This window comes from Clytia hemisphaerica, unplaced genomic scaffold (assembly GCF_902728285.1).
Source record: "Clytia hemisphaerica strain Z4C2 unplaced genomic scaffold, Clytia hemisphaerica genome assembly, whole genome shotgun sequence".
NCBI classification, from domain to species: domain Eukaryota; kingdom Metazoa; phylum Cnidaria; class Hydrozoa; order Leptothecata; family Clytiidae; genus Clytia; species Clytia hemisphaerica.
In genome coordinates, this window is record NW_027103947.1 from 350,233 (window position 1) to 375,906 (window position 25,674).

At 35.4% G+C, this 25,674-nt stretch overlaps 1 protein-coding gene and 1 long non-coding RNA gene across 3 annotated transcripts; both read left to right on the top strand.

The window, feature by feature from the left end:
* Positions 1–43: 43 nt before the first annotated feature.
* Positions 44–5,189, top strand: LOC136809971 (uncharacterized). Its single transcript, XR_010847043.1, has 3 exons — positions 44–222; positions 4,839–4,934; positions 5,106–5,189. It is a non-coding gene; the product is annotated as an uncharacterized lncRNA (long non-coding RNA).
* Positions 5,190–11,775: 6,586 nt separating this feature from the next.
* LOC136809972 (uncharacterized) lies at positions 11,776–24,160 on the top strand. Of its 2 annotated transcripts, none has more exons than XM_067066542.1 (12): positions 11,776–12,043; positions 17,736–17,831; positions 18,003–18,086; positions 19,090–19,185; positions 19,582–19,686; positions 20,278–20,541; positions 20,744–20,827; positions 21,437–21,487; positions 21,938–22,003; positions 22,118–22,145; positions 22,580–22,633; positions 23,264–24,160. In XM_067066542.1, the coding sequence occupies exons 1-12, from the start codon at positions 11,987–11,989 to the stop codon at positions 24,022–24,024; spliced, it is 1,746 nt and encodes a 581-aa protein (XP_066922643.1). In that variant the 5' UTR covers positions 11,776–11,986; the 3' UTR covers positions 24,025–24,160. The 2 variants fall into 2 exon arrangements, with proteins under 2 accessions (XP_066922643.1, XP_066922642.1); XM_067066541.1 differs by having other exon boundaries at positions 11,804–12,043; positions 21,434–21,487.
* Positions 24,161–25,674: the final 1,514 nt, after the last annotated feature.

The window sequence follows — 25,674 nt, forward strand, 5'->3', positions numbered from 1 at the left end:
TTTGCAGTGAAAAACAAAATCAAAACAAACCAGTCTGTGCAGCTTGAATTTCTAAAGAGATCAAAGTGTCGACAACCTTAGCTGCAAAGTCTGTCTTCTCAGCTTACAAGAGTTTTAAATTTACACCACATAAGCTAAATAAAAGATTGATTATATCATATTGGCATGGATTCATCCAATTCAATTAATTCAGAGACGCAAGATGTTGATAAAAACTTTTTGGTAAAATTTTTTCAGTTTGTATATTTTTGATGTATTTTGTTTGTTTGTTAAAGGTTTTTATTTTTACATAAGTCTTCCCGTTTCACATCAGACACATATTTCATATCAGGACAGTGTCTGCCTATTTTTATATTACCAGACGGTACTAATCGATAAATTCGATGATGATATCAAAGTTAATCATCGATGATAATGATCCAACAAGTAATCAAACAACCATTTATGGATTAACAATCGAATTTCGAGTACCAAAATTTCAAAAAAAATTGTGAGTCCTCAATCACTTTCTTAACAACCCTTCGAAGACTGGATAATCGTTCGAGTACTTTGATTGTTATTGATTAATGACCCACGGCATGGCCCGAACATGTTCGGGCCTGTTCGGACCATGCTCGGGCCACAAAAAAGTATTATTGAATCGGCCCGAACATTTTGTTCGGACCATATTTGGGCCATGTCTTTAAAGGAACATCATAGTAATAGTAGAATTTAATTTTATTTACCTTTCCTGGTTTATCATCATCCATTGTTAAATATTTTCATTAGACAAATTCAAAGTTCCAAATACCAGTTTGATTCACAAAGTTGTATAACAGTACAAAAAATGATCCAGAAAAATTCTGCTTCGAATAGGAGAAGACCACGAGAAAAGGGAACGGGATAAAAAGAATAAAAAGAAGACCATAGTAAGATTCAAATCATTCTTTTTAATAATTTTCCTAACTTAATTGGAAAATAGATGATTAACTCTTAATTTATATTTGAACAATATATATTTGAATAAAGATGAAGATTTTTAAATTTGTTTGCTAAAATAAAGAATTTCAAATATAAATATGGGATCCTGAAATTACACGCGCGATCGTAGCAAGTTTTCGAAAATCTGGCTCGAACATGGTCCAAAACTGCGCGGACCCGCGCAGGCCACGCGCGGGCCATTTAAAAAAAGTATTAATCAAGAGGCCCAAATATGTTCGGGGCATGCCGTGGGTCGTATTGATTACTTTCGATAACTTTGACAACTTCGATAACCAATTGATTACTTTGATAACCAATAACCATAGTGGGCAACACCCCTCCAACCCCCACCTGAAAAAGGTCACCCCCACCTACATAGGGTTATCCCCACCTGAAATCTCATATCAGCCCAACCCCCACCTTTTTCAGCAACCTCGCCGGTAGAAAGGGGCTACACCATACTCAAACTCATATGCGCAAAACGGCGCAATCGAATCACACCTTCGAATTTGGAGGTCTTGTTCCTTTTAGGAACACTAAAGTTCCCAGTTAAAAGTCCTGAGGACTACAAACTGGAAAGGAAAAGACTGGAGAAAAAATGAACTCTTTTTAACCTTCAGTGCTCAGAACTTATGACAGTCATTTGTTTATATGTTTATCTAGTATAGTATGTGGAAAGTTGAAAAAGACAAAAAAGTACAAAATCAAACAAAGTTAAATACAGAAAAATTGACAACCCCCACCTGAAAAATGTTACCCCCACCTACATAGGGTTACCCCCACCTGAAATTTCTCATCAACCCAACCCCCACCTATTTTTAAAAATCTGAAAATCCTCAACCCCCCCCCCCAGAATCCAGGGGGGTGCCCACTATGAATAACTATGATATATCTTTAAGAAAAACCAAAAAAACTGACCTAAAACCAAAGCACAAAAAGAAGACCTGCCATAAAGATTGACCTCCTTATTTCCTACCCATTTCGCCCACCATCTTGTGTACCTTCGCCCTGGGTTGTTTCCTCAAGTAACTCATATCACGCGTTCTGATTGGTTGGAGAAAACGAAAGTGGTTTTTGCGCGTGAATCGGGTGTTTTAAGTGGCCGAAATAAACTTGGTTTCAGATTGATTTTGATGCGCTGCTACTGGAAACATATTTGATAAAATCGAAGGTATTCAATATGATTGAAAGTGATTGAAAGTAATCGAACAGTAATCAAAACGATCAGACAAATCGAAAATGGTCGATAAAAATGCCATAATTTGGAGTTGAGTGAGTATTCGATCACCGATAGAATCGATAAGTGGTCACTGATCACCTTCGATTTTTATAGATCATTATTGATTACTTTGATCACAATCGAACGTTCGATTAGTACCGTCTGGATATTACCGTGAGTGCTCCTAAATTCGACAGCCCTGCCTACATCCGACCCCCCAAATAACTACCATGAGATTGGGTAACTTGCATCAGTGGAGGCTAACATGCATAGCCCTCAAATGAAAGACCTGGCTGGTCATTAAAATACAACTACGCAGCTCCGCTCGCAGCTCTACTCTACCATTTTTGTTTTGATTTAATTTTGTATTTTAATGACCAGCCGGGTCATTCATTTGAGGGCTATGCATGTTAGCCTCCACTGATGCAAGTTACCCAATCTCACGGTATAATGTCCAGATGTCAATTAATGTGATCAAAAAAGTGTGAGTTGTAAAAATAATTACCTCTATTATTCTGAATCTGCTGCTGCTCGTGTTGAAAACATTAAAAATTTTGTAGTAAAAAATTATGTTTCTTATAAGAAGCAATTATTGCTATTTGGTTCAATTGGTTCAGTGTATCAAATCTCTCAGTTTAGTTGACATTTTGGTATCTTCGTTGGCTGCGTCACAGCAAAAGGTTTGTTTTTATTTTAGTTTGTATCTTTAAAAGACTGTCAGATTTAGGACCACTCACGATATGATATAATAAGCAAAGAATTGTTTTTCTTCTTCTCTTTCTTTTTCTGACCAATCTTGCTCCACCACGCACATCCGTGTCAATCCAATGTGAAAAAGCTTGTGAATTGAAATCGATGAGTAAGCAAACAATATCACTCTTATTTAAAAACAAAACCTTTAAGATCAAAGTAATGGTCTGTCAGAGTCAAAAATTTGTCTTTCAGTCTCAATAGATCTTTTCATTTTTCACCCCCCCCCCCTTCTGGCCTTGCCCACCATACGCTGACATACATTATCATGATATTAGTGCTGGTTTGCACTAAGATACTTCCGCACTAAAGATTCTACTCACTGCCACTATTCTAAGCAGAAATAGACCAGGACTCTGGTAGTAAAAAAATTAGCTTAAGGAAGTTAACTGCCTTAGTTAACTAGTTAGGCAGTTTCATAAGTAAACAAAAGATTTTCTGTACTTTTAGATGAGACCCTTTTCAATCCTATGCCAAGTCTAGAGGAAAATAGCATAAAAATCCCAGAAAAATTAGTGGAATCTCTGAGAAGTAGGATCTTGTGCAAAATGATGTTCCCTTTGCTCTAAAATTTTATTATTGCCAATTTTTTGCGAGCGATTTCTAGCGCATTTGCAGCATTTTAGCTTTGTTTATCATAACATGCGCTATTTTGCGTCAAAGGTCACAGTGTTCAAAGCTCATTTTGAAACCATGCAAAACATGCTGTCATTTTGGCTGTTGTTTTGCATCTTCTTCTCAGTTAACGCCATTTAACCGCCTCGCAGACTAATTTTAAGAAAACCCGAAAATTTTTATGACCAACTAACTCACTTGTTAAACCCAACGATTATTTATTTATTATTTATGATTGCCCCCTTACCTCAATCAAGTTCCCAAAATCATAGAAAGAAATTGAAAGCTTGAAACAAAATAAAACATGAATTTCCCACTGTAAATTTTTTGAGGCAGAAATCTGCCTCACAGGACAAATACAGGACAGGTCTCCTGTCTAAGTGAGTATAAGCAGACTGTGCCTTTAATGGGCTGTAATTAATTTCTGTAATAGTAGATACGTAGAATTTTCTCCAACTTTCAACACCATGAACAAACCTAGTATTTAAAAAAATTAATCAGCACATTTTCTACCTTCCTCCTTCTTCACCTTCAGCAATGACTTCCACTCAAGTCTATTCATGTCTACATAAGATATTCATATAATTATTTGACATTCACTGATACAGTTTTCGTTGCGAGCTGCAGTGGAGTGCATGAAATAACTTGCGTGGCAACTAACTCGCCTTCGGTTGAAAAATGTGCAAACTTCTAGTTTGTACAATTTGTCATAGTTATTTAGTCAGCTTCGTATGCAGTAGTTAGACTTGTAGTTCTCCCAGTTGATTCAAAGGTGATTAAAAGCCCCTGTTTCATTGGACAAGAAGAAGTAAAAGTGAAAATTGATTGATCTGATTAATGTGAAAGAAATATGTGATCCGAACAGAAAATAGAATTCTTAGTCTTAAAAATATAATTTGAAGGTTTTATCTTATCAATTTTTATTCAATATAATCAACAAAAGCCTCTACCATGTTTGGGAAATGTGACAAAAGTTTTTTCTTTGTTATCAGTTTTGGAAATATATATATATATATATTGAAAATTCAGTCATTAGTAGTTCACATTTCCTAGCGTAAGGCCGTGGGTTGGAAATTCTTTAATTCTTAAATTTAAATTCCTTTAATTAAGATCCTTATTTCCTCGTGCTGTATGCTAATAACCTACAACCTAAGGATTTTGACTTTCGATTTGCTGTTATTTATCAGTTTACATTTCTGTGAATTGTTCTGATTACATTTTAAAATACAATTTCAGAGGTCATTTTGTGTTCTCTAATGCTAATTCCTTTGCATTTTTTTGCATTCTTTTTTAGGAAGCTGAACATTTTCTTTCAAACTTCACAACATTGAGGGATGAATGTGAAAGACTTCGTCAAGAATCGCAACAGTTGGACTTGCGCTGTCAACAGGTTTGTTAATTGATAATACAATATTACACGAAGCTGCGTAAAGATACAGCTGTAACAAAAAACGAAAATTATAGTTCATAAAGCCTTCAACAAGACGTGCAATTTTCAAAACCACTTTTGCACACTCCTACAATCTTTGTGTGTAATTGAGTTTCTTTATTTAATATTTAGCTTACCCAAGAACTGCAACAGAGCCAAATTGATAAACACAATTTAGAAAGACACATTCAAAAAGAAACGCTTCAACATAAAGAGGTAAAAATACTTTCATCCACATAATAAATGAGCCATATTTCAATAAGAGGCAGACAGAGGGTCACACAGTTACTTTATAGCACCATCGCGTCGTAAATGCTTTTTACACAAAGTTTTGACACCACCACGTGCATACCACTTTTGACGAACCAATTCCAAAAAATATATTTGACTTTCTTGTAATTCCAAAACTCAAGACAATAAGTTAGCTACAACAACAAGTGGTATTATATGATTTCTAGTTTCTCAAGATTATTTGAACTTGTACCTTCTCATTATGAGAATAGTGTTTATTGCTTTAGAATGAAAGCTTTGAAAAGAGCTGTTCTTGGCCAGCCAATAGAAGTTGTACATTCCATCAGTTTCTTACAATTTTGGTACAAATAGTGGATAGTGTGATCAGCAAAGCCATGGTAGCCCCTCCCCCCCCCCCCAAAAAAAGTGGCCAATTTTCAGGGTCCCAGAATAACATGGCACCATAACCCAACTTTATTGTTGATTCTTGCCACCCCTTTCTATGTCAGATCCTAAAAATAGCAATCTTTATCATTATATTAAACTTTGGTATTTACATGGCTTGTGTTATTGTTCCAATCCTTTTTTGCAATTTTTTTTAATGTTTGTTCAAAATACCAAATTTGGTAATTTTGTCTTCCAAGTTTGACCAAATTTTTTCAACCACGCTCGTGGACACTCCCAATTTTTCAAAAGCTTTCAAACCTAGCACTATTTAAGAAAGCTCAAACTATTTAAACTTTTCTATGAAAGAAATACCAACCATCACTGATTCTAGAGAGCACCCTGTTGTAATTTCGTTATTTCTTGTATGGATCTGTTGACTAAAATATTTATGCTTTGGGTATATACATCTTTAGAAGATCTTCTCTTTTAAAGACGAATAAAGAATTATATTTTCTACAACACAACATCAACTACAACATTCACAAACAACAAACTTATACAAGCAACTAGACTTTTAAGAAATATACAAAAAACAACACCATATAGGTACAACTTCGGAACAGAGAAATAGAGCTATTTACGCTACTGCGAGAAACAAGGTTACAGGAAAGATCAGACGAGAAAGAAGAACACTAGAAGAACGAATTTGTGGTCAAGCAAAAAGAAGCCCTAAGAAGTTTTGGAAGCATATCCGGAACTCAATGAAGACCAAAACGGGAATTTCCCCTCTTCTCCTTGATCCAAATGATAAATCATCACTTCGTTTTACTGATGAGGATAAAGCTGACATCCTACAGGATCAGTTTTGCAGTGTTTTTACGAATGAACCTGCTGGATCACTACCTGAGTTTCCATCACGAACAGACACAGATGAAGCATTCGATCTAACAATCGACATGATCAAAAAGGAACTGAAAGATTTGAATCCTAATAAATCGCTAGGACCTGATGAGATTCACCCAGTCATGCTGAAAAGCTGGCCTTTTACATAGCCGGTCCTTTACATACTATCATGGCCAAGTCCTTCGTAGAAAGTAAACTACCTGATGATTGGAAGACTGCACATGTGTCCCCGATCTACAAGAAAGGAAAAAAGAACCTTGCAGAAAATTACAGGCCCGTTAGTTTAACATCAGTTGCGTGTAGAGTAATGGAAAGAATCCTAAAGAAACAAATAATGGAACACCTCACGAATGAGAAATTGCTATCAACCAAACAACCAGAAACAACATGGGTTCATGGGTAAACGATCGACAGTGACACAACTACTTCACTACTTAGACAAATGTGCAGACTCGATATCCAATGATAAGGTTGTTGACGTAATCTATTTCGACTTCGCAAAGGCATTTGACACCGTTCCACATCGCAGATTACTAAGAAAACTCGAAGCGTATGGTATCAGAGGAAGGGTACTTGGTTGGATGAAAGCATTTTTGTCCGATCGTTACCAATATGTGAAGGTCAATGGAAAGTTATCTAAGAAATGCCAGGTGCAAAGTGGTGTACCACAAGGAAGTGTCTTAGGTCCACTCCTTTTCGTTATTTACATCAATGATCTAGCTGAAGTTACCAACTCAGAAATGTTTCTCTTTGCCGATGACACAAGCTTGTTGAAGAAAATAATACGCTGAAGATGCAATTAGACTTCAGCACGATATCGAGGCAATGGAAAAGTGGTCTGGTGACTGGTTGTTGAATTTCCATCCTGACAAGTGCCACGTGTTGACACTAGGGAAATTCTGGAACATTCAACATGCACATCCTTACGAGATCGCTGGCTCTGTCCTAGAACATGTTGATCAAGAGAAGGATCTTGGAGTGATTATTGATAGTGAATTGAATTTCGAAGAAACACATCTACACCAAGATCAAGAAGGCTAACTCGATCGTTGGATTGATTAATAGAAGCTTCGACTTCTTTCTCCCGAGATGCTCCGCAACACTTTTCATTGCATTTGTGAGACCTCACCTTGAGTACGCGCAAGCTGTTTGGTCTCCACGACTGAACTCTCGGGTACCTAATAGCCGTCCCCCCGCTAATTAATTTTTGAAAATTTTCCACCCAGGACATTCTTATTCCAACCCCCCCCCCCCGCTTATTAATTTTTGGGAAAATATTTTTGAAGGTTCCCTTTTTTGTCCCAATTCTGCTGTATTTACCTCCTTTTCAAAAAAATTCCACCCAGAACATTTTTATTCCAACCCCCCGCTTATTAAGTTTTGAGATTTTTTCCAACCCCCCCGCTTATTCCAACCCCCCGGCTATTAGGTACCCGAGAGTAAGAAATTCAAATTCAAGTTTAGGTAAAAAAAGTTTCAAATTACTGATATAAACAAAGTCACTTCAATCTGCTTCAATATCTATTTCTACAAAATAGAAATAAAAACTTACGGTGGATTTGCAACAGGTAAGTGTGGTGTTTGGAATGGTGGTCTTGGTAAATTTTCCCGCATTTGTTCAAAGGAATGTGCTAGCTGCCCAGGCAAAACGGGATGTGGAAAGTTTGAATGGGTTGGCGGGTGTGGTGCACCTGTCAAACCTGGAGGAGGCCCAGGAACAGGTCGCCTTGGGCCATATGGATCAGGATCATCATGACTTCTTTTCATTTTATCTTAATCTTATTACCAAAATGTTGCATTTGAATGATCCTTTTTCTAGTTCTAGTATTTATGAGTATGTGTTAAAATATTAGCTGTCAAAAAAACATCTCTTATCAATATTTTAGCTTTTCCCAATGTCATGTTAAATATTTTAAAATGCTCCAACATTAAAATAATAATACACTTATACATAATTAGTTAAAATGTTTATGTACTAAATTTTTAAAAAGTTTGTATTCGGCCTCCGGTCATTTTGAATGCAAACAAAACAGATTAAAAAGGGCGTGCTATCAGTGAAAGTTATTGTGACTTGTTATGACAGAAAGAATGATTGATAAACTTGGTGGAGTTATCAAAACAAATTTGTTGTCAAAGAGATTTAACTGTAAGTGAAAATACAGGGCAGATATCAACAGTCCCATGTTTCAAACAATCATCCTAAGTTAGAGCAGTTGACGGTACCATATGCTGCACGCAAGCACTAAGCTAAAGTCTCACAGGCGAGACAAAAATCAGTTTATTGAACAGGGCTGCAAATAAGCAGAAAAAGCTATTTGACCGACTGAAAATCTTTTGTGTCGGTCATGATGTCCGAATGAAAAAAGAAATAAACCATTAACTTGAGAGTTGAAAATAAATCTCTTACACCCCTGTCTCTTACTTAGCCTATTCTTTTAATACTTGCTTCCTTTGTAGCTTTCAGGGTGTTTCTAAGTTAACTTTTATCGACTTGCTTTCTTCGTTACTTTCTTTGTTTCTAAGACCACTTTTATCAACCCGCTTTCTCTGTAACTCCTTTAAGGGTGTTTCTAAATTACTTTTGTCAACTTGCTTTCTTCGTAACCTTCCTTGTTTCTAAGATCACTTTTATCTGTTTGCTTTTTCTTTGTAACTTTCAAGGGTGTTTCAAAGTTAACTTTTATCGACTCGCTTTCTTCATAACTGTCAAGAGTGTTTCTAAGATCACTTTTATCAATTCGCTTTCTTTGTAACTTTCAAGGGTGTTTCAAAGTTAACTTTTATCGACTTGCTTTCTTCATAACTTTCAAGAGTGTTTCTAAGATCACTTTTATCAATTCGCTTTCTTTGTAACTTTCAAGGGTGTTTCAAAGTTAAACTTTTATCAACTCGCTTTCTTTGTAACTTTCAAGAGTGTTGCTAAGATCACTTTTATCAACTTGCTTTCTTCGTAACTTCCAAGGGTCTAAGATCTAAGATCACTTTTATCGAATCAATTTCTCTGTTATACACAGTAACAAACTGTTCAAAGGTAATTTTATTTTTCCTACTCGCTTTCTCCGTAATTTTAAAAAAAATATACACTGAATGACCGACAGGTTTTTGAGTTTGACCGACAGGATTTCATTTCTGTCGGACATGATGTCCGATTGACTAAAAATATTTATTTGCAGCCCTGATTGAAGTTTGCAAAAAAAAGGCCACATAGAAGATCTTTCAATTTCAGTATGTGAATAGAACAGTGAAAAATACAACTTTTCTATTTTTCCTTTTTTTTTGCAAAAGTTCTAGGAATGAAAATTGAGGGATAATGATAATTAAATACTATCCACTGATGATCTGCGGCACTATCGTAAGGCTAGAATTGCTTGGCATACTCTTCGCTTGAGAAGATGATAGACAGATTAAAGTTTTTCATGCGCGCAGAAGTTCTCGGCTCGATCCTCAGACCGCGCTAAAATGGTAAACCTAGCTGTGATAGATCATTTCGATTGAAGTAGTTGGAATGTTTACAAGACTCTTGACAGAAAATCCTTTGTTTTATTGTCAATGATGACAGTGTGGTTATTAATTTTGTTATAAGATCTGACAAATTGAGGTTTGGGGCCATCGTCAAAAAAAATCCTTTTTTAATGGCCTCAGGCTGTTAAGACTCTGACCCCCTTCTTCCTCTTAACAGCCAAAAAATTCTTGAAAAAAATAAACTTTTAAAGGCCTGAAATTTACATTTCTCCTATATGTTCTTTCATGTTCTTTTTCTTTATTTCCACAGGAAAACATTTGGTTTTGAGCTGTGACCTTAGGATTTCACCCGAGGCGAGTCAGGGCGGGATAAGAATAGCGGTTGTTACCATGAGGGCGAGAGAGTGTATTGCCGAATTGGGTCACATGACAAATTATATTTCTCGAAATACGATTGAAAAATATGGTGGAAGTGATGGATTGTATGGTTTCTTAGTATTTTTTGGGACTTTGGGACACTGCGAGGAGCTTCTATTATAAGTGAGATTTTCCTTCTTTTTTAACTATTTTTGACCGTATAAACGTTGACCCCCTCCCCCCTTACGTAATTAGGGCCTGAAGCCGTTAAAAAAAAGGATTGACAATTGTCGACATCCCCTTTGTAAGTGCACTTTATAGTTTTGATTCCCATTGAAAAATCATATTCTAGTTTTCATGTTATTAGATGCTGTTTTAGAGCTTTAGAGCTAGCCTGCTTGCTTCTTTTAAGCAAAGAAAACCGCCACACAACTTTGAGTCTGAACCTTTCATGACAAAAAAATCATGAAAACCCTAAAACACTTTCACTGGAACACCTTTTCTAAACCTTTCATGATTATTTTGGGTGTTTTTGGCAAAAAATAATTTCCCAAAAACACCTCACCTCTCAAGGTGGTGTGTTTTCAGCATTTCTTGTGTTCCTGAGATTTCCATAAATCAATCTCAATTTTCACAAAGTCCAAGCTTAAATGCATCACATGAAACCCTGGAAAGTTTCTGTACCATTCAGTCTCATCTCTGGTGTTCAAGGTGTTTTTCAAGACGATTTTAAAGCTCCTGTAGTGTCCTGTCGGAAAACCAATCAAATAATAATGAGAATTGGGTGAGAAAATCATAAAATTCAGTCAGTTGGTATAAGATTGTCTCAAAATTCAGTGAGCTTTTCATGCCCTGTAACTTAGAGTAACTTAAATTGATAGCCCTATGTCTTTAGAATTGAATTTTCTGGTTCGAATAAGAAAAAGCATCAAAAGTAGAACAGAAGCTGTAAAAAATTAAAAAATGCCTGGCAGCAAATTTGTGGTCAAGGAGGATTGGACACAAAAATCTGCACAATTTTACAATAAAATGATTCAAACCTTTCCATCAAGATTATGTCAAATACCATACTTATACTTGAATAAAATGACTCTTGCAAGATGAAAATAAGGCAAATATTGAGAAACTTCAGCATTTCCAGCAAGCAGTCGATGAAACAAAAACCAAGTGAAAAGCAGCCGTGCCGGTAAACCATATTTGAAAATGAAACCACGGGGTCTGGAAACTAAAAATATTTACATGGAATTTTGGCCAAAGTAGATTGAAATTGAGGATGGGCATCAAGAGTTAGTTTTAATCTCCAAAAAGAAATAAAATTATTTTGAATAAATCTGCTGATAATATTTTGGTAATCTTTATTCTTTACTTAGACTATTTAAATGTGCTAAAAACTAGAGTGTTCTTCAGGAGCAATACTGACTATGTTTCCTACTGGGAATCAGCGGGGGAATCACCTTTTTCCAAGTCCAGGGCAATTCCCATAATGGCGCTTAAAGATGGTAGCGATTTGCAGTGAAAAACAAAATCAAAACAAACCAGTCTGTGCAGCTTGAATTTATAAAGAGATCAAAGTGTCGACAACCTTAGCTGGGCAAAGTCTGTCTTCTCAGCTTACAAGAGTTTTAAATTTACACCACATAAGCTAAATAAAAGATTGATTATATCATATTGGCATGGATTCATCCAATTCAATTAATTCAGAGACGCAAGATGTTGATAAAAACTTTTTGGTAAAATTTTTTCAGTTTGTATTTTTGATGTATTTTGTTTGTTTGTTAAAGGTTTTATTTTTACATAAGTCTTCCCGTTTCACATCAGGCACATATTTCATATCAGGACAGTGTCTGCCTATTTTTATATTACCAGACGGTACTAATTGATAAATTCGATGATAATCAAAGTAATCATCGATAATGATCCAAGTAATCAAACAACCATTTATCGATTTAACAATCGAATTTCAAGTATATACCAAAATTTCAAAAAAATTGTGAGTCTTCGATCACTTTCTTAACAACCCTTCAAAGACTGGATTGGTCTTTGATTGTTATTGATTACTTTTGATAACTTTGACAACTTCGATAACCAATTGATTACTAGTTCTATTAAGTGATCACATAATACGCTAACGTACATTATCATGATATTGAAAATAAAAAGTTAAAAAAAAAAATACCTAATAAAATGAAAATAACTAAAGCTAAAAGTTGCTGTAAGAAGAAGTAGTAAGATAGCGAAGTAGCGAGATATGACTGAAGCTGAAAGACACCACCACAAGGACTTAGAATAGTATGTAGTAAACGGGAGGCTAAGATGTGATAATGTAGACCTGAAAGACTTGTGCAGTTAGGGAAACCATCCAGGATTCTGCCATTCTATAAGCCAGTAAAAACTAAATGACACTTGTAAACTTAAGTTTCTTACCATTTTCCATCGAAAACAACCAAAAACATTGCAACTTCCCAAAGCCGGAGACCAAAACAAATTATCTTCCAAGATTATGGCGCCCTTTTGGATCTATTGTTAAGGCCATCTAAAATGGTGGAAAGAGTTGCGGAAAGACAAAGGCGCTCGCTGCGTCGAGGGTGGTAACGTCAAAACGCCCAATATGATCTTCCAACAGAAAGCGAGTTAGTTGCCGCGCGAGTTACGTCATGCACTCCACCGCAGCGCATAACGAAGCGTGTTTAAATGAATATCATTAATTATAAGAATATCTCATGTGCTTACTTCGAGTGCTTCATTAAAGATGAAGAAGGTAAGAAGATAAAAAATACGCTGGATAATTTTCATGTAACAGTTTGATCAATCATCGCTGAAAGTTTGAAAAAGTTTTTCCGACGCAAAAGAAATTGTCAGCCAATTAAAAGCACAGTGTGCTTATACTTACTATGTTTGCTACATCGTCTAGGCTAAAAAAAGTGCGAAAAGACACGAACATCATTTTTTATTGAGTGACGTTATGATTTTTTTGATTGCGGCCGCGTACAGGAACTCGCCAAATGTTCCTAACTGTTGTGATTTGATGAAGTTAATAAGATATAAAATATACATTTAAATTTTTATAAATAAATATATAAATATGATTACTTAAAATTAAATATTATGATTCAGTATTATGTTTAATATAGGCTAAAATGAAAGCAGAAACATTAATAGTAAATAAATAACTTTTGCCTTGAATGCACGACCTAGCTGCTGAGCTGAATAGAAAAGAATAGAATTAGTGAGAGTTTGAGATTAGAGGATGATGACTAGATTGAGACTAGATACTAAGGCACAGCAGGAATAGAGCTAAAATAAAAAAGCTTGAAATCAGGAGGAGTTATGAGCAAGTGAAGGCAAAATGTAAACAATTAAAATGATACATACAAGTTAAGTATAGTGCTCATTGACACCTTTACAAAAAGAATCATAATTTAACTCAGATATGAGATTCACGGGTATTCATTCCACAGGCGGATGGTTGACGGGAAGTAACTGAATTCATATGTTTGAATCCTTGCATTGATTAGAATAAGTTTAAGATGAGTGTTACGTGCACGAGGTGCAAGAGCGGATAAAGATTCAACTTTGCCATGAAGAATTTTATGCATGAATTTAACTTTATTTGCTGTTCTCCTGGTTTGAAGGGTTTTAAGTTCAAGATTACGAAGCATCGATGAGGGACTACTCATTTGCCGCCAGTCATTCGAGATGAAGCGTGCAGCTTTCCTCTGAACCATTTCCAGCTTATAGATGTTGGAGGCTGAGTGAGGGTCCCATACGACTGATCCATATTCCAGGATGGGTCGGACATAGGTTTTGTAGCATTGAAGCTTTGTATTTGGGTGACATGATCTGAGATTCCTTTGTATGAAACATCGAGTTTGGTTGGCTTTCTTAACAGTGTAGTCGTTATGGACATTCCAGGAGAGCTTTTTGTGGATATACACACCTAGATATTTCGCTGAGTCAACAACTTCGAGTACTTGGTTGTGCATTGAATATGGTTGAATGATAGTATTACGCTTGTTGGTGATTCGTAAAACTTTACATTTGTCCGGGTTGAACTCCATTGACCATTCATGTTCCCAATTCATGAGTTGGTTTAAGTCTTCCTGAAGGCTTATGGCATCATTAATTACTTTGATAACCAATTAATATGATATATCTTTAAGAAAAACCAAAAAAACTGACCTAAAACCAAAGCACAAAAAGAAGACCTGTCATAAAGATTGACCTCCTTATTTCCTACCCATTTTGCCCACCATTTTGTGTACCTTTGCCCTGGGTTGTTTCCTCAAGTAACTCATATCACGCGTTATTTGGGGGGTCGGATGTAGGCAGGGCTGTCGAATTTAGGACCACTCACAGTAATATCCAGACGGTACTAATCGAACGTTCGATTGTGATCGAAGTAATCAATAATGATCGATAACAATCGAAGGTGATCAGTGACCACTTATCGATTCTATCGGTGATCGAATACTCACCCAACTCCCAATTATGGCATTTTTATCGACCATTTTCAATTTGTCTGATCGTTTCGATTACTGTTCGATTACTTTCAATCACTTTCAATCATATTGAATACCTTCGATTTTATCAAATATGTTTCCAGTAGCAGCGCATCAAAATAATCTGAAACCAAGTTTATTTCGGCCAATTAAAACACGCGATTCACGCGCGAAAACCACTTTCGTTTTCTCCGACCAAAAAAGAATATATTTCCGCCTTTACTTTCACTTTCGCTGTTGTGTTACGCGATTCCGATTGGATGATCACGGCTCGCTAACAAACTCTGATTGGCTGTTAAGTCTTTAGCTTCGGGATTCTGATTGGATCATTTCCCGCGTCACGGTTGAATTTTGATTTGTTGAAAGTTTCTGGGGGTGAATTCTGATTGGATGAATACCTGAAAAGTAAACAATAGTATGTAAGTATTTTGCTTATCAAAACCTAAAGATTTCCAGGGGTTTTTATTTACTTTGCATGACAATAATTAAGCCTACAAGACACCAAGAAAAAATCCCAACATAGAACAGGTGTATTGTGTAATGTAGAATATGATAGCGTGAATCTTTTTGAAATTCTATGTCAGGGTTTTTTCTCATTGCCCCATAACTATGCCCGGAGTACCCGTTGCTAAGACCTTATGTTAAAAACGAAAGCGATTACGGCAAAAAGTAGCGATTTTCGTAATACCTCAGATATTGATACTTGACTGTACTGTCAGTGGAGGCTAACATGCATAGCCCTCAAATGAATGACCCGGCTGGTCATTAAAATACAAAATTAAATCAAAGCAATTATTGTTATTTGGTTCAATTGGTTCAGTGTATCAAATCTATCAGTTTAGTTGACATTTTGGTATCTTTGTTGGCTGCGTCACAGCAAAAGGTTTGTTTTTATTTTAGTTTATCTTTAAAAGACCCCATCGGATTTAATCAGGGCTGTCAGATTTATGGTACGGTATGATATAAGCAAAGAATTGTTTTTCTTCTTCTCTTTCTTTTTCTGACCAATCTTGCTCCACCACGCACATCCGTGTCAATCAAATGTGAAAAATCTTGTGAATTGAAATCGATGAGTAAGCAAACAATATCACTCTTATTTAAAAACAAAACCTTTAAGATCAAAGAAATGGTCAGTCAGGGTCAAAAATTTGTCTTTCAGTCTCAATAAATCTTAATTCATTTTTCACCCCCCCTTCTGGCCTTGCCCACCATACGCTGACATACATTATCATGATATTAGTGCTGGTATGCACTTAAAGATACTTCCGCACTAAAGATTCTACTCACTGCCACTATTCTAAGCAGAAATAGACCATGACTCTGGTAGTCAAAAAATTAGCTTAAGGAAGTTAACTGCCTTAGTTGACTAGTTAGGCAGTTTCATAAGTAAACAAAAGATTTTCTGTACTTTTAGATAAGACCCTTTTCAATCCTATGCCAAGTCTGGAGGAAAATAGCATAAAAATCCCAGAAAAGTTAGTGGAATCTCTGAGAAGTAGGATCTTGTGCAAAATGATGTTCCCTTTGCTCTAAAATTTTATTATTACCAATTTTTTGCGAGCAATTTCTAGCGCATTCGCAGCATTTTAGCTTTGTTTATCATAACATGCACTATTTTGCGCCAAAGGTCACATTGTTCAAAGCTCATTTTGAAACCATGCAAAACATGCTGTCATTTTGGCTGTTGTTTTGCATCTTATTCTCAGTTAACGCCATTTAACCGCCTCGCAGACCAATTTTAAGAAAACCCGAAAATTTTTATGACCAACTAACTCACTTGTTAAACCCAACGATTATTTATTTATTATTTATGATTGCCCCCTTACCTCAATCAAGTTCCCAAAATCATAGAATGAAATTGAAAGCTTGAAACAAAATAAAACATGAATTTCCCACTGTAAATTTTTTGAGGCAGAAATCTGCCTCACAGCTCGTACCCATCCTGTATACATCAGCTTATAAAAATAAAGGACAGGTCTCCTGTCTAAGTGAGTGTCTAAGTGAGTATAAGCAGACTGTGCCTTTAATGGGCTGTAATTAATTTCTGTAATAGTAGATACGTAGAATTTTCTCCAACTTTCAACACCGTGAACAAACCTGTTAAAAAAAATTAATCAGCACATTTTCTACCTTCCTCCTTCTTCACCTTCAGCAATGACTTCTACTCAAGTCTACTCAAGTCTACATAAGATATTCATATAATTATTTGACATTCACTGATACAGTTTTCGTTGCGAGCTGCAGTGGAGTGCATGAAATAACTTGCGTGGCAACTAACTCGCCTTCGGTTGAAAAATATACAAACTTCTAGTTTGTATAATTTGTCATAGTTATTTAGTCAGCTTCGTATGCAGTAGTTAGACTAGTAGTTCTCCCAGTTGATTTAAAGGTGATTAAAAGCCCCTGTTTCATTGGACAAGAAGAAGTGAAAGTGAAAATTGATTGATCTGATTAATGTGAAAGAAATATGTGATCCGAACAGAAAATAGAATTTCTTAGTCTTAAAAATATAATTTGAAGGTTTTATCTTATCAATTTTTATTCAATATAATCAACAAAAGCCTCTACCATGTTTGGGAAATGTGACAAAAGTTTTTTCTTTGTTATCAGTTTTGGAAATATATATATAGTGAAAATTCAGTCATTAGTAGTTCATTAGTAGTTCACATTTCCTAGCGTAAGGCCGTGGGTTGGAAATTCTTTAATTCTTAAATTTAAATTCCTTTTAAATTAAGATCCTTATTTCCTCGTGCTGTATGCTAAAAAGTATCCTACAACCTAAGGATTTTGACTTTCGATTTGCTGTTATTTATCACTTTACATTTCTGTGAATTGTTCTGATTACATTTTAAAATACAATTTCATTTCATCGTTTTGTGTTCTCTAATGCTAATTCCTTTGCATTTGTTGCATTCTTTTTTAGGAAGCTGAACATTTTCTTTCAAACTTCACAACATTGAGGGATGAATGTGAAAGACTTCGTCAAGAATCGCAACAGTTGGACTTGCGCTGTCAACAGGTTTGTTAATTGATAATACAATATTACACGAAGCTGCATAAAGATACAGCTGTAACAAAAAACAAAAATTATAGTTCATAAAGCCTTCAACAAGACGTGCAATTTTCAAAACCACTTTTGCACACTCCTACAATTTTTGTGTGTAATTGAGTTTCTTTATTTAATATTTAGCTTACCCAAGAACTGCAACAGAGCCAAATTGATAAACACAATTTAGAAAGACACATTCAAAAAGAAACGCTTCAACATAAAGAGGTAAAAATACTTTCATCCACATAATAAATGAGCCATATTTCAATAAGAGGCAGACAGAGGGTCACACAGTTACTTTATAGCACCATCGCGTTGTAAATGCTTTTTACACAAAGTTTTGACACCACCACGTGCATACCACTTTTGACGAGCCAAATTCCCAAAAATATATTTGACTTTCTTGTAATTCCAAAACTCAAGACAATAAGTTAGCTACAACAACAAGTTGTAGTAAAGTGGTGTTATATGATTTCTAGTTTATCAAGATTATTTGAACTTGTACCTTCTCATTATGAGAATAGTGTTTATTGCTTTAGAATGAAAGCTTTGAAAAGAGCTGTTCTTGGCCAGCCAATAGAAGTTGTACAAAGTGGCCAATTTTTAGGGTCCCAGAATAACATGGCACCGCAACCCAACTTTATTGTTGATTCTTGCCACCCCTTTCTATGTCAGATCCTAAAAATAGCAATCTTTATCATTATATTAAACTTTGGTATTTACATGGCTTGTGTTATTGTTCCAATCCTTTTTTGCAATTTTTTTTAATGTTTGTTCAATTCAAAATACCAAATTTGGTAATTTTGTCTTCCAAGTTTGACCAAAATTTTTTCAACCATGCTCGTGGACACTCCCAATTTTTCAAAAGCTTTCAAACCTAGCACTATTTAAGAAAGCTCAAAGTCAAACTAATTAAACCTTTCTATGAAAGAAATACCAACAATCACTGATTCTAGAGAGCACCTTGTTGTAATTTCGTTATTTCTTGTATGGATCTGTTGACTAAAATATTTGTGCTTTGGGTATATACATCTTTAGAAGATCTACTCTTTAAAGACGAATAAAGAATTATATTTTCTACAACACAACATCAACTACAACATCACAAACAACAAACTTATACAAGCAACTATATTTTTAAGAAATATACAAAAACAACACCATATACATCGACGGCCTCAGATCCTTTTCATCGTCCAATATAAATTATATTTTCTTTATATATCAGATTGTTTGGAATTTGAAAATCGAGCTTCAAAAATCACAAGAAGAAAGGCTATTATGGAAGGAAAAATATCTGGATTTGTGCATTCGATCATCACAAGTAAATCAATCAACTTTTTATTTTTAATATTTATTTTATTTTACTCTGGTTGTCAGGGTGAAGCTTACCCTGAACTATGCAGTTGAATAATCCCTGATGTGGACCTGCATTCATTAATGACTTATTAATGTCTGATTTTTTTATGATTGCCCTACACTTTACGCATAGTTGAATCACATTTACTCATGATAATTTTGCATCTCATCACTGAGCTGCTTGAAACAACTTTATGCGCACATAACTAACTGAGCCAACCAACATTGAAGATTGCTTTGGACTTTTTTTAGGGCCCCTCAATCAATGTGCTATTTAGCACTATAATTTATGTGCCTAATCATGGCCTTGGTCATAATTTATGAGTGTGACTTTACCCACTTATTTTTTTCTTTATTTTAGAACGTAGCAAAAGATTTCATGAAAACTGCAGCACAGAAGAATTCGCAGCAAACAGATACTGATGTCAAAAAATCTAAGAAAATGAAGAAGAGAGGCAAAAAGAGGGTAATGTTACTTCCTCCCATCAGATTATATGAGAATATGAAAGTTGAACTTTCTGATGAAGTCGCTAAATTCTGTAAAAAGCATTCTCTCTCATGTAACTTGCGTTGTATGGGCCCAAAGCGCACCTCGGTGTACATCTTTACATGCAAGCTTTATTGCTTACCCACCCTGGGGGGAGGGGCACTCGATTCAAAAACAACCGTACATGCGAACCAAAATTAGGCCTGAAATTGGATCCTTACAGTGCAGAGCCAAATTTGATTAAATTTCGATGAAAAATTGGCCCTTACGGTACATTTTCTTGAAATTGTTGACCATTTTTAGGCACAATATGGTCAACTTTTAATTTTACACCCTTTGAGCGCACTTTTTCTCATCTTTGCTCATTTCGACCCATACAGTGCACTTTGGGAAACTTGGAAAAGGGACCCTTATGGGCCGCACTTACGGTCGGAGTAATTTTCCTTGACATGAGTGCCCCCCCCCCCACCAAAGGGCTCGACAATAGTTTTTTCTAACATCCCATAACAACGGTATTTTCCTTTGGAACTTGAATTCCTAAATAATCTACACTTTTCATGTTTATTTTAGTCACTGAAATTAGAAAAAGCAGAACCAAATACGATTGAACTTCAAATGGAAACAACGGAACAGCAGCTCAATGATCCAAACACCGCAGACTCTCTTAGTCAAGTTCTTAATGGACCAAGTCAAACCATAGAAGCCCCACAACCTCAAGTGATGACTGTGGAACTACAACATACAGATAATGATGCAATGGCACAAGATCCATCAACAGATTTGACTGTCCAACATTCTGATACAACTTTAGAGAAATTGGAGGGTGTTGAAGACGTGAGCAACCTTTGGGTTTCTGACCATAAATTTCAGTGTAAAATCTCTGACTACAACTGCCTTCTTGAAACCTCGAAAAGTTTACCTTTTAAGCTCTACAAAAAGCTTTGAACAATTCACCATATGATAGAATCTCCTTTCTCGAAAACCCTCCACCCACTGAAACTTTAGATTAGACTTTTCTTTTCAAACCTACTTTCAGAACTCTGATGTATTGAAAACACAACAAGAGGTAGTTGAATCGTTGAATAACACAGAAAATCAAATGACTGAAGTCAAAGTGATGGTAAGTTTTTTTTAAGTTTATTTGTCAAAAATTAGATTAAATTGGTAGTAGGAGGTAAAAGTATGGACAAAGCAAATCGAATGTAAAGATATCTAAGGAATGAGTGCAATTCCAGGGGGTATCGAGTCAGTGTACTGGCCCATAGCTGGTGGGGTGGTGTATTTTTTAGATTAAATTGAGTTAGTACAGTGTACTAAAAGGGTAGTATCAAAAATCCGGTCATTGAGAAGTCAGTACAATGTACTGAAAGGGTGGTAATAAAAATCTAGTTGTGGAAAAACGTCAGTACAGTGTACTAAAAGGGTGGTATCAAAGCTCCGGCTGTGGAAGAAAGTTAGTACAGTATACTAAAAGGGTGGTGTCAACGCCCCGACCGTGAAAAAAAGTTAGTACAGTGTACTAAAAAGGGTGGTGGTCTATTTTTTTGGAAAGAAATCCAAAAATCAAGTTAGTACCCTATGGTCCAGTACACTGACTTGACCCCCCCCCCCCTGGCAATTCCAATTGAGTACATTAATTTCATTAGGAGTATCTTTAAGTACAGTTATTTTCTGAGAAAGCCTCAATAAGAGGCCTCATTTACTTTTTCTCTCATTTTATTATTAGCAGGTGGATCCAATGAACTTATCAACAATACAAGCTTCTACAGATATGAACCATGTAACTTACTTCATTTTCTTCTTCTCACTTTTGATAGAATCTCAAACTTATGCTCCTTTCTATACATTGCCTTACTGCGATGCCTATTGTTGCCTCGTCAAGAATGGGTGCGTTTATACTTTTTAAAGAATTTAACCTCTTAATAACCTCTATTCGTTTTGTTAAACACGTTCACTGTCGGGCATTTTCAGAAATCAAAAACTTGATCCGCTGGAATTTCATCAAAAATTTGATTTTCAGAGGCTCCTGTAGCCATTAGTTTTGCTCCAATGACTACAATTTGTATAACAAATTCGACACTGAAGTGTATGTATGTATCAAAAGTTATGGCCATTTGAATGTGCCATTGATATAATGAAATCTATGGAGTATACTTTTAGTTGGCAGTGTTTTAAAAACACACAAATCAGTGAAGGAGTAAAGTTTTCAAAGCGAAATTTTTTACTTTAGGTAACGAACATTGTGAATCAATTGACGGCTGCGAATAATGTCAATGTTTCTTCCGTCGATTCTCAGGTTTGTTGGACTTTTTCTTGTATCAATTATTTTTGTAGTATTTTATTTCATTCGTGACTTGTTTTTGATAGTGAATACTTCCACCTATAAATATTTTTCTCTTTTCTTTTCCAGAATCAAGTCGTCACATCTGCCACCGCAGGTAACTAAATATTCACTTATAGAACGAATGAACGAATGACTTTTGTGTATGAGCTCTTAATTGTCTCCTACAACGTGTCCACTTTCATAAATATTTCGGATCAATCTTCTCAAATAAAAAGACTCAAAAACCAATTCATGATATTCATGACGTAATATTTTCTACGGAAAACCCCGATATTTTAAATCAAATTTTCTCTGGCTTTAATTTAAACACTAGCAAACACCAGGGTGTTTCTGTAGAGAACATTAGTAGAGAATATCATGAATCTTACTTTACTTTTTGATACTTTTTGAAGCCTTCTTTGTTCGTCTCAACAATCATCCAATTTGAGAAATCCTGATGACACTATTTCCTAAATATCAAAAGAAAACTTCTTATTTGTTTTGTTTTAACCCTTTTCGCTTATGATGTTTTATTTTATCCTTGTTCAGGGTATTATGGACTACAGACGGGTGCTTTTGATTTGAACGCCCAAACGCAAGGAGGTAAGATAATTGTCCTCATTTCTTTTTTGCACATTTTTTGTTCAGCCCCCTTTAACTGGTCAAGAAATATACACCGCTCTAATTCTGAAATTTATACTTTAATCGTAGAAATTTTAGCGAGACTAATTTTAGCGTTTTAGCGAGTCAGGAAAATCTTGATTTTTTTTGGATTTATTTTAGCGAATCACGATTTCAAAAATTTTCGCGTGGATAAATTTTAGCGAATATTCGTATTAAATTATCGACTGAATTTTTTTCTAGCATTTCTTTGCACTGAAAGCCTTCCTATTGATAAAAATGTATCAAGTCAAAATAACCAGAAATTTCGCGCGGATAAATTTTAGCGATCTGTCGATTCGACGTGTTTTAGCGAGATTTATTTTGGCGAAAATAGGGAAAACTCGCTAAAACGCTAAAATTAGTCTCGCTAAAATTTATACGATTAAAGTATTTATAAATCGATTAGTCATTTGTCATCTTATCCTTTAAATGTGGCATCGAAATGATTACAATCACTCTAATGCTTTCTTCTAACCTACCAGAAGGATCTAAATTGATTTGCCTTTCCGTGTTCTCCTGCTCAGAAGAATATTAAATTTTTAAACTCTCCTCGTATCTCAACAATTTCAGACAACACGACAACGTTCATCCTACAAACAAGCGATACAACTTTCTGTACGGCTGCAGTCATCGAAAACCCTCAAAGAAACGAATTCACAAATTCTACTGAACCGCCCTTCGTCTTGAAAGCCACTACAGACAACACGTTCGATGCAGCCGCTTTTACACCCGCCCATCCGCCCCAACAGGTAGAGGAAAGCGATACAAGCTCTGATGAAAACACCGAATTCAACTTCAGATGTAATTTATGTAATGTAACGTTCAGTGACGAAGAAATGTTGGCACGTCACATGAAATCCAAACACACAGCTAAAACGAATATTTGCAAGGATTGCGGTAAAGCATATAGCACCAAAGGCAGCTTAGCTCAACATGTGCATCATTATCATCGACATCCAAACGCTTATTCTTGCAAAGTTTGTGGCAAAACGTTCAATAGAAAAGACTTTCTAGTGAAGCATGAGAAAACGCATACTAACGACCGAGAATTTCAATGTAAACATTGCGATAAAGCCTTCAAAACGAACGCCAGTTTAAGCGCTCATGTAAACGGTTCACATAATGAAACGAGACGATTTGTTTGTGATTATTGCGGCATGAGAACAAGTTGGAGAATCTCTTACTTGGAGCATATGAAATTGCACACAGGTGAACCACGCAAATCTATGCGAAGAAAGAAAGTCAGCGATCAGCTTGTTTCTCCACAAGACCTTTCTCAATTAGTCGATAATGCTGCTGTAGTGCAGTTCATTACAACTGCTGAAGGTTAAAGAACCACCCTCATTGATTATAATTTTATCTCGAATTAGAACTTTATTTATATTTCTATTTTAACGTAAATTTATTTCTTTATATTTACAGAGAAATCTTTTTGAATTAGTGAAAGATTTATTACATCGAAACGAATTTCATGCCCAGAACTCTTGTCCCTTTCCAAGTATAAATTCTTCACTCAAAAAAATGGAACGATCAACACAAAAACTGCTTCGCTTACTTTTTGGAAAAGTATGTGTTTTTCGGTACAAAAGAATTGTTAAGAATTGGCTAGCTTATACAGTCTTATATGTTAAGTGGATTAATTTTGACAAATTCGGCGAATTTTGCGAAATTCTATTAAATTCTACTAAATTCTGGTTCAAAAATCACGACATGATATCTTTAGAATACTTCAACCTCGCTGATTGTAAATCTGTGTTCATATTCATAAGCCTTAGAAGGAGGTCTGTTTTGGTCATTTTTGCCGATGTTAGCCTTGCTTCCCAGGCCTGTAACTTTTTATCTGAGAAAGATGGGAACAGATTTGTAATCAGCGAGATTAAATTATTTTTGAGTTTAATAATCTTCAATCTATTAAATAATTCTCCTCGAGAGTATCTTTTCAACAGTGTATAGCTTTTTTAACATTGCATAGAAGTATGTTGAAAGATTGTTAAAAGCAAAATGTCCAAATATCTTTTAGACAGACTTTTAAGTAAACTGTACTGTAATTTTCATGTATTTTCCTGGACCGAAATTTGCAATCCACTAGGTTTTCATCACAAGATGTTTTCTTTTTTATAAATTTGGTTTTTGGCGAGGTACTCGCTTTAGTATAATCCGTTTGAGGTACACGAGATATAAATGACTTATGAAAACTGTAGGATCAACTTGACTTAATTTATTTTCTCTCGAGAAATCAGGAGCTCTTTCAGATTGCAAATGGTTTGTAATTTTCGGTTGATAACATTTCCTTTTTATAATTCAATTTTTGAAAATGTTTTGCCTTTTCGTCCCAGAAATCTTCAATTTCATCAAAATAATCTTGGAAATTTTACTGTCATGCGATTTTCTCTCTAACCGAGTATCCTTTTTGCATTCAAAAACTTATCCTTTATGGTTCTGGATTTGTGTTAAATCCGTGTAAAAATTTTTAATAATCGTTGATGGTCTGGATGAATTGAAGGACTTATTTATACGTATACTGAGCTCTTGATTTTCCTTTTTACTAACTCAATAGTGGCAAATAACTACTTGTGGTTTTCAAAGTAGTGTAATTGTTTTATGTCAAAAAACACTTCTTTTGTCTACCATTGAACATTTTGTTACTTTGGGAAAACCCCTTGGATAATTAATATGGGAAATTACCAACAGTGCTGTGTTAAAGTTCTATGCTAGAACATGGAGCACAATGAAACAACTTAGAAATGCTTGCTTATACTTGAAATGTGTTGCTGTGTTGTTGACGACTAAAGTCGCTAAAACAGAAAAATAAGTTCCCTCGTTTGCCAAATTATTGAAAAGTTTCTAACCCGTTTGTCTGTGTATATATCGAGAATGCTTCTTCATCCGGCGAGCCTTTTATACGAAATATCTGCTGTTCTTTGCCAGGTGGTGGGTTTTTCTTTGAAACTGACCAGCAAATCCCATTTTCTAGGATGGTT